We start from the raw sequence: 16354 nt of genomic DNA, 5'->3' as shown, positions 1-16354 counted from the left end.
GGGGAAGTAGCCCAGGGAGTTGTAGCTGTCACACAGCTGTTACAGGAGCCACTGTAGACAGCTGCAATCCACAGGGCCCTGGGCTGGAACCCGGAGTAGAGGGTGGGCCCGGGTTCCCCCCATCCCCCCAACTCCCGACTTGATACCAGAGGAATTGACCTAGACTGTGGGTTCTACCAGAGGGGAAGGTCTCTGGCCTATTTCCCGATCCACTAGGTGGATCAGCAGAGACTGTGGGGATTGTTGTTCTTCCTTTTCCCCATGCTGGCCAGTGATGAGGCTAACTGAGTGAACGGCAGATTTGAGCCACGAAAGTGGCCAAACTGAGGGCTGTCTTGAACCTCTGAGGTGAGCAAATCCGCCAATAAGCGCAGGACCCACCAAGGCAGAGGAGGAACTTTGTCACAGTAGTTAGTTTATAGTTAGCAGTACTAACTATATACAAAAAAGCCAAGAGAAACTCTGAGGAGTACTAGTAGTACCACCTTAGTGTTAGATTAGTTAATTGAGTATTTTAGTAGTTTGTTGTTGCCTGGTGCAATGCCTTCACCAGGTTTCAAATACTGTCCCTCATGTGGGATAGCTATCCTCAGTAGTGATTCCAATACTCAGTTCTTGTTGTGCCTGGGAGGATCTGATCGTCTGGCCCCTCAGAGGCCTTCGGTGCCACCATGAGGCTTTAACTTTTCTCCAAGGAGAAGAACAGACTGTTGTTCTTCCTCTCCTCTCCCAAGACAGAAGTCTCATAAAACTGACTGTAGTCACTCTAAGATTCAGGGAGATTCTTCATCCTCTTAGAAGCTTAGGGCTTCATCCAGCCCCAAAACTGCTGGAGCCCTGCGGGCCACATTGGGGAGGTTCATGTGCCGCGAGTTTGAGAACCCTGGTCTAGATTGACTTAGACTTTGGAAGGGCTGTTCTGCAGTTGTTATTTAAGTGGACACTGAGCCCCACCTCCATTGTTTACTGCTTAAGAATCACCTAAATGGAATACATGTCTGCAACCACTCGAAGAGGGGGAAAAAATAGTTACTGCCTGTACTGTAACTGTTGTTTGAGGTATCGGTACAGACATGTATTCCCACCCTCTGACCCTTCTGTGTCAGTCTCTCCATCTGAGAGTCTGGTGCAAAGGAATTGAGGGAGGTCATGGTGGGACCACCTTTAAATAGCCATGGGAGAGGCTCCGAGTGCCAGAGGATGCAAGTGCCACCCTGTTAGGTACTGTTAAAGAAAACTATTTGGGTGCACACACACTTGAGTGGAATACATGTCTGCACCCACATCTTGAAGAACAACAGTTACAGGACAGGTAAATAACTGGTTTTTGTTTTATGTGCCTGACTGAGTAAAAAGAAAGGTCTGTTTTCAGCAAAGGGTACTGTACAGATCGTGTTGCAAGGGTGTGAGTGGTAAGCTCCATCCAGGACTAAGTATTGCACTGGGGAAAGTGGTATTGGGGGTCGGAGGACTGTCTCTAGCAGGGCATGTAAGGGTTATGTGCCTTGTGGGGGAAGGGGAGAAGGAATAATTTTGGACACTATTGTGTGCCTAATTTTGTTTTCCCTTTTCCCCTTTTTTAGATAACTTGATTGATCAAACGAAGGTGGAGAAAAGTGAGGCCAAAGCAGTGGAGCTGGAGAAAAAGGTGTTTGGCTGGGGATGGGAGGTGAATGGTGTGTGGTATAGGCCTCTGAGCACTGTGATTAGAGACTGGGCTGTAGGTGCCATCAGACAGTGCCTTCCATTAGTTCATGCAGCAGAACTGTGGTTAATAGCCACTCAGCTCTGCATTTGACCTTTATCTCTGGGGAAGAGCCACATGTTTACTTTTTAATTTTAAAAAAGGATGTAGTTTTCACATTGAGGGGAGACAGTGTTCAGGGCTGTGCTGCTGGGTATGTGCGCCCACACACTTCTCACTCTCAATCAGGACCTGCAGATGACTGTCAACTGAAGCTGTGACTGGATGTAATTAAAAGGTTCACCTCTTGTCACGGCCATGAAAACAGCTGCCTTCAGACAGTGCCAAGAATTTGTAATGCATTTTCTCTATGTGAAGAGTTATTTGTGTGCATTTCAGTGTAAATATGGACTCCTTCACTTGGAGACTCAGGGCCAGTGACTTCTTCCCTGTTCTCCTTGGCCTTTTGGATTGTGCAATAGAATAAATCCTATCCTCTTGTAATGTGAGGAATGTCTGTGTGTTGGGGGTGGTTCTGGACTTTGAGAAGACTGAAGGGAAAGCAAGGGGAAGTAATTGTCTTATGCACATCATCTCCTAACCCATAATGCACGTTGTCCCTCAGCTGGACTCAGAACTCACTGCACGGCATGAGCTTCAGGTTGAAATGAAGAAGATGGAAAGTGACTTTGAACAGAAACTCCTGGATTTAGATGCAGAGAAGCAGTTCCTGGACAAGGAGAAACAACAAATTACCCTAGAAAATCAGAGTCTGGAAAGCGAAGTCTCCAAGAAGAACAATGAGGTAATGGTCAAGCTGGGATCTGGACTGGGGGTATGGACTATAGTACCTTGGAGAGCATTGCCATCTCGCTAAACAGCCTACAGCACTCTGGAGATTTCTGTCTTTCAACTGGGCAGAGGAAACATTCAGGCTGGCATGTGCGGGGTGGGAAAGTGGGGAATTATCATGGATCCACAGGATGTGAGCTTCTTCCCAGCTTTTGAACAGTCCCTAGGACAAACCTCTTCTGTGTAGCATACCCCCAAGGGGTTTCACTCTTCCTTCAGAGTAGGCCACATGGCCCTAACATGCCCAAGATTCAACCTCTGGGCTCTAGCACTCCTGCTTTACATAGTGAGCTCTGCTCAGCGAGTCCAGTTGAGAGAGTCTCCTAGTCAGAGACTTGTACACTTTTCAGGGACCAATTCACCTCAGCAAGTATTTGCAGGGACACTTGGCAGCCTTTTCAAAACAGAGTAGGTTTTATTAGTCAACTGGGACACAGCACTGGAAGTTCTTAGGTTAGCATAGAGAAATAAATGTTAATACGTAGTCCATCGGGCCAACCCAGAGCAATCAGCTAGCCAAGCTGCTATGGACTCCATTCCAGTCAATCTCTTTCTTTCTGTCCATCCCAGGCAAGAGCAGCTGAGCTGCTCCAAAAAGCCGACTCTTCTCCCCTTCCTGTCAGCTCTCAGTCCTTTGTTCAGGCAGAGCCAAGCTGTGTTCATATTCCCCTCCTGACAAAGCTTGTATCTGTTAAGTGTTCAGATTTGGCACTTCCATTCTTCCATTGTCTCTCTGATTTGGTTTGGTTTTAACTAGTTCTTTAATGACCCATTCATTCCACCCAGACAGCTAGTTGGCATACACACCTCATGTGTCCTGCACTGCTCCAAGAGCAAACTTAATTTACCCTTTTGCTCCACAGCATAGCAATGCAAAGTACAGAGGGAAAGTGAGGCACATATAGTCTTCCTAAAATATTACAGAAAATTCCACTCCTTGTTAAAAAAAAAAAAAAAAAAAGAAGCGGCAGGAGTAAAAATAATGCAGCAGAAGTTTAGCAGCAGGGTGGGGCTATCCAGCTTATTGCACCGAATGCAGGATGTATGATTACCTGCATTCTGGGCAGGTTGCATATGTGTACACTTGATGCAAGCAGCCCATCGTCCTCAGAGACCAAGTACCAGCTCTTGAGACCAGAGTGTGTGAACTGAAGGAGCTAAGGAAGACAGAGGTGTACGCAGATGAGACTTTCCAGGACACAGTAGAGTGGTTGCACCCCCAGTCTGACAACCTCTGCGCTGTTGAGGATGATGGGGAAGGAGAACAGCAAACTGGAGCAGAGGGAAACAATCCCATAGTTGGGACCCTCCTTTCAGATGATGATGTGGTAGCCTCTCACATTGAGGATACCCCTCTGGGAGAGGGAACCCCAACTATTAGGAAGAGACAGCTCATAGCAATGGGTGATTCAATCATTACAAATATAGATAGTTGGGTTTGTAATGACTGGGAGAACCACATGGTGAATTGCCTGCCTGGTGCGAAGGTTGTGGATTTCTTGAGACATCTAGACAGTTTATATGCCAGTGCTGGGGAGGAGCTGGTGGTCAGGTGACAGTGACATAGGGAAAAGTAGGAGAGAGGTCCTGGTGACCCAATTTAGGCTGCTAAGTAAGAGATTAAAGTCCAGGACCTCCATGGTTGCATTCTCTGCCCTTGATGCCAAGAAGTCTAATGGCATTTTGGGCTGTATAAGTAGGGGCATTGCTAGCAGATCGAGGGATGTGATCGTTCCCCTCTATTCGACATTGGTGAGGCCTCATCTGGAGTACTGTGTCCAGTTTTGGGCCCCACACTACAAGAAGGGTGTGGAAAAACTGGAAAGCCTCCAGCGGAGGGCATCAAAAATAATTAGGGGACTGGAACACATGACTTATGAGGAGAGGCTGAGGGCACTGGGATTGTTTAGTCCGCAGAAGAGAAGCATGAGGGGGGATTTGAAGCTGCTTTCAGCTATCTGAAAGGGGGTTCCAAAGAGGATGAATCTGGACTGTTCGCAGTGGTAGCAGATGACAGAACAAGGAGTAATGGTCTCAAGTTGCAGTGGGGGAGGTTTAGGTTGGATATTAGGAAAAACTTTTTCATGAGGAGGATGGTGAAGCACTGGAATGTGTTACCTAGGGAGGTGGTGGAATCTCCTTCCTTAGAGGTTTTTAAGGTCAGGCTTGACAAAGCCCTGGTTGGGATGATTTAGTTGGGGATTGGCCCTGCTTTGAGCAGGGGATTGGACTAGATGACTTCCTGAGGTCCCTTCCAACCCTGATATTCTATGATTCTAAGGCAGACAACTAAATAGTAACAAATTTTGTAAGTGCTTGTGTACAAAGGCTAAAGTTTAAATACTAAGATGGGTGAATTGCTATTAAATGAGGATATTGGTATAATAGGCATTACAGAAACTTGGTGGAATGATGATAATCAATGGGACACAGTAATACCAGGGTACAAAATAGAGGAATGACAGAGTAGGTCATGCTTGAGGGGAGTAACACTATAAGTGGGGAAAAAAAGCTAAATCAAATATAGTAAAAATTTAAATGAAACAAATGGTACTATAGAATCTCTATGGACAGAAATGCCATGCTTGAATAATAAGAGTATAGCAGTAGGAATATACTACCAGCCACCTGTCCCTGATGGTGATTGTGGAATACTCTGGGAGATTAGAGAGGCTCCAAAAATAGAAAACTCAGTAATAATGGGAGATTTCTGCTATCCCCATATTAACTGTGTATGTGTCACCTCAGGATGGGATACAGAGATAAAATTTCTAGACACAATTAGTGACTGCTTTTTGGAATAGTCCTGGAACCCAAAAAGGGAGAGGCAATTCTTGATTTAGTCCTAAGTGGAGCACAGGATCTGGTCCAAGAGATGAATGTAGCTGAACCACTTGGCAATAACAACCATAATGTAATTAAATATAACATCCTTTGGGTGGGATACCAAAGAAGCCCATTGCACTAGCATTTAACGTCAAAAAGGGGGGAACTACACAAAAACGAGGAAGCTAGCTAAACAGAAATTAAAATGAACAGTCACGAGTGAAATGCCTGCAAGCTGCATGGAAACTTTCTAAAAACAGTGTGATAGAAGCTCAAATTAAATGTATACCCCAAATTAAAAAACATAGAGAACAAAAAAAAAAGCCACTATGGCTAAATGACAGAGCAAAAGAGGCTATTAGAGGCAAAAAGGCATCCTTGAAAAACTGGAAGTCAAATCCTACTGAGGAAAATAGAAAGGACTATAAACTCTGGCAAGTCAAGTGTAAAAGTATAATTAGGCAGGCCAAAAAAGAATTTGAAGAGTAATTAGCAAGACTCAAAAAGTTACAGCAAAAAAATGTTTTAAGTACATCAGAAGCAGGAAGCCTGCCAAACCATCATTTGGACCTCTGGATGATCAAGATGCAAAAAGAACACTTAAGGAATATAAGGCCATTGTGGAGAAGCTAAACTAATTCTTTGCATCATTCTTCACTGCAGAGGATGTGAGGGTATTCCCATACATGAGGATTCTTTTTAGGTGACAAATCTGGGGAACTGTCCCAGGTGGTGGTGTCAATAAAAGAGGTTTTGGAATGCATTGATAAATTAAACCGTAATAAGTCACCAGGACTAGATGGTATTCATGGAGCAGGTCCTCAAAGAATCAATCCTGAAGCACTTACATGAGAGGAAAGTGATCAGGAACAGTCAGCATGGTTTCACCAAGGGAAGGTCATGCCTGACTAATCTAATCGCCTTCTATGATGAGATTACTGGTTCTATGGATGAAGGGAAAGCAGTGGATGTATTGTTTCTTGACTTTAGCAAAGCTTTTGACACGGTCTCCCACAATATTCTTGTCAGCAAGTTAAAGAAGTATGGGCTGGATGAATGCACTATTAGGTAGGTAGAAAGTTGGCTAGATTGTCGGGCTCAACGGGTAGTGATCAATGGCTCCATGTCTAGTTGGCAACCGGTGTCAAGTGGAGTGCCCCAGGGGTCGGTCCTGGGGCCGGTTTTGTTCAATATCTTCATAAATGATCTGGAGGATGGTGTGGATTGCACTCTCAGCAAATTTGCGGATGATACTAAACTGGGAGGAGTGGTTGATACGCTGGAGGGCATGGATAGGATACAGAGGGACCTAGACAAATTGGAGGATTGGGCCAAAAGAAATCTGATGAGGTTCAATAAGGATAAGTGCAGGGTCCTGCACTTAGGACGGAAGAACCCAATACACAGCTACAGACTAGGGACTGATTGGCTAGGCAGCAGTTCCGCGGAAAAGGACCTAGGGGTGACAGTGAACGAGAAGCTGGATATGAGTCAGCAGTGTGCCCTTGTTGCCAAGAAGGCCAATGGCATTTTGGGATGTATAAGTAGCGGCATAGCGAGCAGGTTGAGGGACGTGATCGTCCCCCCTCTATTCGACATTGGTGAGGCCTCATCTGGAGTACTGTGTCCAGTTTTGGGCCCCACACTACAAGAAGGATGTGGATAAATTGGAAAGAGTCCAGCGAAGGGCAGCAAAAATGATTAGGGGTCTGGAACACATGAGTTATGAGGAGAGGCTGAGGGAACTGGGATTGTTTAGTGTGCAGAAGAGAAGAATGAGGGGGGATTTGATAGCTGCTTTCAACTACCTGAGAGGTGGTTCCAGAGAGGATGGTTCTAGACTATTCTCAGTGGTAGATGAGGACAGGACAAGGAGTAATGGTCTCAAGTTGCAGTGGGGGAGGTTTAGGTTGGATATTAGGAAAAACTTTTCCACTAGGAGGGTGGTGAAACACTGGAATGCGTTACCTAGGGAGGTGGTAGAATCTCCTTCCTTAGAAGTTTTTAAGGTCAGGCTTGACAAAGCCCTGGCTGGGATGATTTAATTGGGGATTGGTCCTGCTTTTGAGCAGAGGGTTGGACTAGATGACCTCCTGAGGTCCCTTCCAACTCTGATATTCTATGATTCTATGTATTCACCCAAGAGTTCTGAAGGAACCCAAATATGAAATTGCAGAACTACTAAGTGTAGTATATAACTTGTCACTTAAAAAAGCCTCTGTACCAGATGACTGGAGGATAGCTAATGTGAAATCAATTTTTTAAAAAAGCTCCAGAGGCGATCCTGGCAATTACAGGCCAGTAAACTTCAGTACCAGACAAGTTGGTTGAAACTATAGTAAAGAACAGAATGATCAGAGACATAGATGAATATGATTTTTTGGGGCAGAATCAACATGACTTCTGTAAGGGGTAATCATGCCTCACGAATCTATTAGAATTCTGGGCCGGGGGGGAGGTCAACAAATACATAGACCAGGGTCATTCACTGGATATAGTGTACTTGGACTGTCAGAAAGCCTTTGACAAGATCCCTCACCAAAGGCTCTTAAGCAAAGTAAGCAGTCATGAGATAAGAGGGAATGTCGTCTCATTGATCAGTAATTGGTTAAAAGACAGGAAACAAAGGGTAGGAATAAATGGTCAGTTTTCAGCATGGAGAGAAGTAAATAGCAGTGTCCCCCAGGGATCTGTAATGGGACCAGTGCTGCTCAACATATTCAGAAATGGTTTGGAAAAAGGGGTAAACAGTGAGGTGGCAAAGTTTCAGATGATACAAAATTATTCAAGATAGTCAAGTCCAAAGCAGACTGGGAAACATTACAGAGAGATCTCACAAAAATGAAATTCAGTGTTGATAAATGCAAACTAATGTGCATTGGAAAACATAATCCCAATCATGCATACAAAATGATGATGTCTAAATTAGCAGTTACCAGTCAAGAAAGAAATCTTAGAGTCTTTGTCGATAGTTCTCTGAAAACATCTGCTCAATGTGCAGTGTCAAAAAAGCTAACAGAATACCGGGTGCCATTAGGAAATGGATAGATAAGAAGACAGTAAAATCATAATGCCAGTATATAAATCTATGGCATGCCCACACCTTGAATACTGCATGCAATTCTGGTGTCCTCATCTCAGAAAAGATATATTAGAAATGGAAAAGGTACAAAGAAGGGCCACAAAAATTATTAGGGGTGTTAGAGCAGCTTCAATGTGAAAAAAGATTAAAAAGACTGGACTGTTCAGCTTGGAAAAGAGATGACTAAGGCGGGGGATATGATAGAGGTCTATAAAATTATGAATGGTGTGGGGAAAGTGAATAAGGAAGTGTTACTGTCACCTTCACATAACATGAGAACCCGGGATCATCCACTGAAATTAATAGGCAGCAGGTTTAAAACAAACATAAGGAAGTATTTCTTCACACAATGCAGTCAACCTGCAGAACTCATTGCCAGGGGATGTTGTGAAGGCCAAAACTATAACTGCGTTCAACGAAGAATTAGGTGAATTCATGGAGGAGAGGTCTATCAATGGCTATTAGCCAAGATGGTCAGGAATGCAACCACATGCTCTGGGTGTCCCATAACCTTTGAGAGCCAGATGCTGGGAGTGGACAATGGGATGAATCACCTGATAATTGCCCTATTCTGTTCATTTCCTCTGAAGCACTTGGCCCGGCCCACTGTCAGAAGACTGGATACTGGGCTAGATGGACCATTGGTCTGACCCAGTGTATCCATTCATATTTTCTTATCTGACAGGAATATAGACTAGAGCATAGCAGGTCTCAACAAATAGAGATTACTTGGAGAGCAAATAGCATCTGGTCTTTCCAAAACATCCCTCTGGATTGGCCCACAGTGCGTATAACCCCTCACATCACTACTTGTAGGCAGGAAAAACACTAAATTGTGAGAAATAGAACAGCTGGTCACTGGTTACACTCTTCCAGACAGTGGCTGGCTGAACTAGACTTCGGGTTTTCACCTTTGTTTCTCTGGTGATTCTCCCCACCTCCAAAAAATCTTTTGTTCTTGGCCAGGTGTCTCCTAGGGAGGAGTTTATTTTTCTTTGCTTGCGGTATGCTCTGGAGCTTTCATATGCTCTAACAGACATAGAGTTACAGCCTAGTCTTTGTGTGAATGGAGCCATTCATCTTCCCCCTTTCTCCACTGCACCATCACTGTTCCCCCTTCTTTCCAGTATAGGTGTGGGACTTGGAACAGTTGCTAAACGCACACTTAGCTGAAGGGCTTCTTTTGAATCAACAAAGTAGGTCTCTAGAGAGGTGTTGTACTTTGAAAACTGTCTTGCTACTCACCATCTCCTTCATAAATAGTGGGGAAGCTTCGTTAGCTGGTTTTCTGGAGTCTTTTCTTGTGTTAACATCAGCCCATCGAGCAGTTTCCTATTTCTTCCCCAAGGTGGCTTCCTCTTTCCATATAGCTCCAGAAGTCCCTCAACAGTTCAATCCTTTTCTTCAAAAGGCTGCAAAAAGATAAACAATCTCCTACGGTTTGTGTCTAAGATAATTATGGTGTATGGAGGCAGCAGCCACCTTCTGTTAAGGTTCATTCTGTGAGCACCAGCTCCACCCTGCTGGGCGTTACTGTATTATTCTTTACCTCTCATATGTCTGCTCTGGAGCTGAAGTTTCCATTGTCTATTTTTGAAGGCTTTTTTATATTTCTCTGTCACCAGAGTACCTGAGCATCCCACATATGCTACCTGGGAAGGAGGAAAGTATTATCCTCTGTAATGAGATCCCCGGGGTACAACCTGGGACTTTGGGACCGCTGTGCCCCCTTAACTCTCCAGCCTGGGCTGTCTTTCACAAAGCTATGCCAGTGACAATGAGCAAACCCCTCCAGGTGCTGTGATCACTCAGCCATCAGCATGTGGAGCCCCACACCCAGCTAAATTACATGAATGCTCCCTGAGCCACTCATGAATCATACTGATAGAGGCACCAGCCAGTCACCCCAGTTCCCAGCCTTGCACCTCAGAAATATACCATTTTACACTGCTCAAGACTCCCTTGGTCAGTGCAAGCTCATTAATTAATCACTTCAACAAAGAAAAGTGGACATGCACCAGCCTTTGTAATCTCAGCTAAGATTCCCCAAGCACATCAACCAAAAACACAGTTTTAAGTAAAATATAAAAACAGATTTGTTAAGTACAGACAGATTTTAAGTGATTATAAGTAGTAGGCATAGTGATCAGAGTTGATTACATGAGAAATAAGAATGAACTTGCAGTCTAAATTCTACAGACTAAGCAAGATTTGAATCACGCAGTCTCTCACCCTACTAGATGTTGCAGGCAGCTCAGCATTCTCAATGCACAGGCTGGATTCCTTTCCCAGCCTGGGATCAATTTTCCCAGTTCAAAGTCTTTGTCTTCCAGGTGTTGAGATGTGGGAGGAGAGAGGCCAAGTGATTATGTCACTTCTATACTTTCTTTCAGCTGCTAGAAAGATCTTTGCTGTGACTGTGGGGTCAGGCAATCCTCCTTGTGTATGTGCCCTCAAAAGAGCTTCTGGTAGAGTGGATTCTTCTTGATGGGCGATTAATGTCTGTCTGGTCCATGATGGTAACCCCTTTGTCATTACTGAAAGGCCAGCTGTGGTTGTCTCCCAACCTCACAACATATTTCAGTGACAGATATAACAATACTTCGTAATTTCACATACAATAATAGTACATACAATTCAACAGGATACTATGCTTCAACAGATCAAGACTTTTAAAATGATACCTCACGATGCATGCATTGTACAGAATGTATCATAATCATATGACAGTGGTGATTTCCCCCAAAAGCGTGTACCTTGCAATGTCCAGCCCTCTCATGGAAAGTTCAGAGAAACAATATGATTTGTTAATTCCTCTTAAAGATACAAAAACATATCACATCTTATTAGCTTAACTGGGGCCACAGCACCCTTCTCTTTAAGCACTGCAGTGAGCTGTTTTATAGTAAAATAAAACAACTTTATTAACAATAGGACATAGGTTAAGAGATGCTAAGTAAAAGGAATAAAGTTAGAAAGGGTTAATCATAGAATCATAGAATATCAGGGTTGGAAGGGACCTCAGGAGGTCATCTAGTCCAATCCCCTGCTCAAAGCAGGACCAATCCCCAACTAAATCATGCCAGCCAGGGCTTTGTCAAGCCTGACCTTAAAAATCTCTAAGGAAGGAGATTCCACCACCTCCCTAGTTAACACATTCCAGTGCTTCACCACCCTCCTCATGAAAAAGTTTTTCCTAATATCCAACCTAAACCTCCCCCACTGCAACTTGAGACCATTACTCCTCGTTCTGTCATCTGCTACCACTGAGAACAGTCTAAATCCATCCTTTTTGGATCCACCTTTCAGGTAGTTAAAAGCAGCTATCAAATCCCCCCTCATTCTTCTCTTCCGCAGACTAAACAATCCCAGTTCCCTCAGCCTCTCCTCATAATTCATGTGTTCCAGTCCCCTAATAATTTTTGTTGCCCTCTGCTGGACGTTTTCCAATTTTTTCACATCCTTCTTGTAGTGTGGGGCCCAAAACTGGACACAGTACTCCAGATGAGGCCTCACCAATGTCGAATAGAGGGGAACGATCAAGTCCCTCGATCTGCTGGCAATGCCCCTACTTATACTGCCCAAAATGCCATTGGTCTTCTTGGCAACAAGGGCACACTGTTGACTCATATCCAGCTTCTTGTCCATTGTAACCCCTAGGTCCTTTTCTGCAGAACTGCTGCCTAGCCATACGGTCCCTAGCCTGTAGCGGTGCACGGCATTCTTCCATCCTAAGTGCAGGACTCTGCACTTGTCCTTGTTGAACCTCATCAGATTTCTTTTGGCCCAATCCTCTAATTTGTCTCGGGCCCTCTGTATCCTATCCCTACCCTCCAGCTTATCTACCACTCCTCCCAGTTTAGTGTCCTCTGCAAACTTGCTGAGGGTGCAATCCATGCCATCCTCCAGATCATTAATGAAGACTTTGAACAAAACCGGCCCCAGGACCGACCCTTGGGGCACTCCACTTGATACCGGCTGCCAACTAGACACGGAGCCATTGATCACTACCCGTTGAGCCCGACAATCTAGCCAGCTTTCTATCCACCGTATAGTCCATTCATCCAGCCCATACTACTTTAACTTGCTGACAAGAATACTGTGGGAGACCATGTCAAAAGCTTTATTAAAGTCAAGAAATAACATGTCCACTGCTTTCCCCTCATCCACAGAGCCAGTTATCTCGTCATAAAAGGCAATTAGATTAGTCAGGCATGACTTGTCCTTGGTGAATCCATGCTGAGTGTTCCTGATCACTTTCCTCTCCTCTAAGTGCTTCAGAATTGATTCCTTGAGGACCTGCTCCATGATTTTTCCAGGGACTGAGGTGAGGCTGACTGGCTTGTAGTTCCCCAGATCCTCCTCCTTCCCTTTTTTAAAGATGGGCACTACATTAGCCTTTTTCCAGTCGTCCGGAACCTCCCCTGATCGCTATGACTTTTCAAAGAGAATGGCCAATGGCTCTGCAATCACATCCACCAACTCCTTTAGCACTCTCGGATGCAGCGCATCCGGCCCCATGGACTTGTGCTCTTCCAGCTTTTCTAAATAGTCCCGAACCACTTCTTTCTCCACAGAGGGTTGTCACCTCCTCCCCATGCTGTGCTGCCCAGTGCAGTAGTCTGGGAGCCTACCTTGTTCGTGAAGACAGAGGCAAAAAAAGCATTGAGTACATTAGCTTTTTCCACATCCTCTGTCACTAGGTTGCCTCCCCCATTCAGTAAGGGGCCCACGCTTTCCTTGACTTTCTTCTTGTTGCTAACATAACTGAAGAAACCCTTCTTGTTACTCTTAACATCTCTTGCTAGCTGCAACTCCAAGTGTGATTTAGCCTTCCTGATTTCACTGCTGCATGGCAGAGCAATATTTTTATACTCCTCCCTTGTCATTTGTCCAATCTTCCACTTCTTGTAAGCTTCTTTTTTTGTGTTTAAGATCAGCAAGGATTTCACTGTTAAGCCAAGCTGGTCGCCTGCCATATTTACTATTCTTTCTACACATCGGGATGGTTTGTTCCTGTAACCTCAATAAGGATTCTTTAAAATACAGCTAGCTTTCCTGGACTCCTTTCCCCCTCATGTTGTTCTCCGAGGGGATCCTGCCCATCAGTTCCCTGGGGGAGTCAGTCTGCTTTTCTGAAGTCCAGGGTCCATATTCTGCTGCTCTCCTTTCTTGCTTTTGTCAGGATCCTGAACTCGACCATCTCATGGTCACTGCCTCCCAGGTTCCCATCCACTTTTGCTTCCCCTACTAATTCTTCCCTGTTTGTGAGCGGCAGGTCAAGAAGAGCACTGCCGCTAGGGGGTTCCTCCAGCACTTGCACCAGGAAATTGTCCCCTATGCTTTCCAAAAACTTCCTGGATTGTCTGTGCACTGCTGTATTGCTCTCCCAGCAGATATCAGGATGATTGAAGTCTCCCATAAGAACCAGGGCCTGCGATCTAGTAATTTCCGTTAGTTGCCGGAAGAAAGCCTCGTCCACCTCATCCCCCTGGTCAGGTGGTCTATAGCAGACTCCCACCACAACATCATCCTTGTTGCTCACACTTCTAAACTTAATCCAGAGACTCTCAGGTTTTTCTGCAGTTTCATACCAGAGCTCTGAGCAGTCATACTACTCTCTTACATACAATGCAATTCCCCCACCTTTTCTGCCCTGCCTGTCCTACCTGAACAGTTTATATCCATCCATGACAGTACTCCAGTCATGTGAGCTATACCACCAAGTCTCTGTTGTTCCAATCACATCATAATTCCTTGATTGTGCCAGGCCTTCCAGTTCTCCCTGCTTGTTTCCCAGGCTTCTTGCATTTGTGTATAGGCACTTGAGATAACTCGCTGATCGTCCCTCTTTCTCAGGGCTTTGGTCTCCTTCCCCAGGTGAACCTAGTTTAAAGCCCTCCTCACTAAGTTAGCCAGCCTGCTTGTGAAGATGCTCTTCCCTCTCTTTGTTAGGTGGAGCCCGTCTCTGCCTAGCACTCCTCCTTCTTAGAACACCATCCCATGGTCAAAGAATCCAAAGCCTTCTCTCCGACACCACCTGCGTTAAAGACAAATAAAAGTGAAAACATGCATCTAAAAGTCTCAAACTTAATCTAGCAAGATACAGGCTTGGTTCAAGATGGTTTCTCACCAGTCATTCTTCTTCCCAGCCAAGGCTGATTTTTCTTCAGTCAGGACTTTTTACAAAAGTACAAAGTGCTGGCTTCCCCTGTCTTAGGTGAAAGATCTTTACCTAAGCATGTTTATCACCTATATTCAGTTCCAGAGACTTGACTTAACCCCCCACCCCTCCACGCTTTAGTTGAAGGACCCATCTTTATCAGCTTGCAAGAGCTCTGGCCTCTTGTGTATGTCTAGTGGTGAATGCCAAAGATGGCTTCTGTCCTTGCTTAAAGTCCAGTTAACTTGTTTCAAGAGGCAGTGTGGCCCAGAGGGTGCCTGAGGCAGGCCTCACTGAAAATGCCAAGGTCAGCGCAGGCTGCAAAAGGGAGAACAGATCCTCCCCAAACTGATGTTTACCACGGAAGTTAAATTCACCAACCAGTCACAAACTGTGCTTCTGATTTCCCCCACACCGGTTATCAAGAAACTAAAAAAGAAATCACGTAGCCCCATTTATCGCATTCCAGTTCTCTGGCTCCCAATCAGCACCTAGGTCCAGTATAGTGAGAAGTTATTTAAAAAACTCTGCTCACATATACAAAATGTTCTTCTGACCCCAAAGGGGCAGTCACGTTACCAGGTCAATATTAGTTTGGATCTTACCCAAAATACCACACTGCCAGCAATCCTTTAGTGTCTACAACTAAAGGTTTATTATAAGGAAAAAAGGACAAGAAGAGAGTTGTTAAATGATAAAGCACTCACATAAATTTAGAGACTTCAAAGTCCATATATCAGGTTCTTAGAAGTATGTAGGGTTGCCAGTTGTGGATGGACATATTCCTGGGGGTTTATCACATGACATAATCTTTAAATTTCTGTAGCCTTCAGGACAATCCTCGAGGATTGGCAACCCTAGGAGTATTAGTGAGTTTGCGGGCTTGAAAGTCCCTCGGGAACACATCCACAGCTTGGATAGATCATTCAGTCCTTTGTTCAGAGCTTTGTTTGTAGAAAATTTACTCCAGAGGTACGAAGCAGGAATGAAGACAAAATGGAGATGATGCAACTGCCTTTTATTTTCCTTTTCCACATGGCTGGTACTTTCTTTGTCCCAAATACAAGCTTCACAGCACATGGGCATGGAAAAGCCTTAGAGTTTTGTCCATAGGTATGCCCCTACCTGCCTTGCGGAATCATAAGGTGTAGTCCCTGGCTTTTCAATAGGTTCATTGTACAGTTGATGACCCTTGTTGGGCCATCAAACACGCTAGGCAGTGCTGATGCTAGTATGTCTGGGGGTGTTACCCAGACACACAGCACAAGTTTTGAAATATAGCTATACCCTACATATCTATAACTCACAATACAAAAGTGACACAAACATATAAACAAGATTATCATACTTGGCAAATCTTAACATTCTCACAAAGGCCTTACATGGCCTATCTGGTCAGATTCCTTGCAATTTTGTAATATTGGTATCAACAATATCATAAAGTGTTCCACATATTCCATACAGCATCACAGGCAGGATGACCTCATGCTGTTCTTCCCTTCCTGTGCGCTTCCCATCTCACTGCATGATTGCTATGTAAATGGAAAATGACTGCCTAGGAAGGAGTACTGAGGAAAGGGATCTGGTATCATAGTGGACCACAAACTAAATATAAGTCAACAGTGTAACACTGTTGCAAAAAAAGCGAACATTATTCTGGGAGGCATTAGTAGGAGTGTTGTAAGCAAGACACGAGAAGTAATTCTTCCGCTCTACTCCGTGCTGATTAGGCCTCAACTGGAGTATT

At 44.6% G+C, this 16354-nt stretch overlaps 1 protein-coding gene across 1 annotated transcript in view; it reads left to right on the top strand.

Moving 5' to 3' along the window:
• Nucleotides 1-16354, top strand: part of DIAPH1 (diaphanous related formin 1) — a 164937-nt gene that overhangs the window by 70673 nt on the left and 77910 nt on the right. Inside the window, exons 14-15 of the mRNA XM_075131417.1 lie at nt 1584-1648; nt 2310-2489. Of these exons, the coding sequence (XP_074987518.1) occupies nt 1584-1648; nt 2310-2489 (245 nt within the window). The remainder of the gene's footprint in view (nt 1-1583; nt 1649-2309; nt 2490-16354) is intronic.

The sequence above is a fragment of the Caretta caretta genome, chromosome 8 (assembly GCF_965140235.1).
Source record: "Caretta caretta isolate rCarCar2 chromosome 8, rCarCar1.hap1, whole genome shotgun sequence".
Classification (NCBI taxonomy): Eukaryota; Metazoa; Chordata; order Testudines; family Cheloniidae; genus Caretta; species Caretta caretta.
Note: the sequence above shows the minus strand (reverse complement) of the source record. Positions and strands in the feature narration are given on the sequence as shown.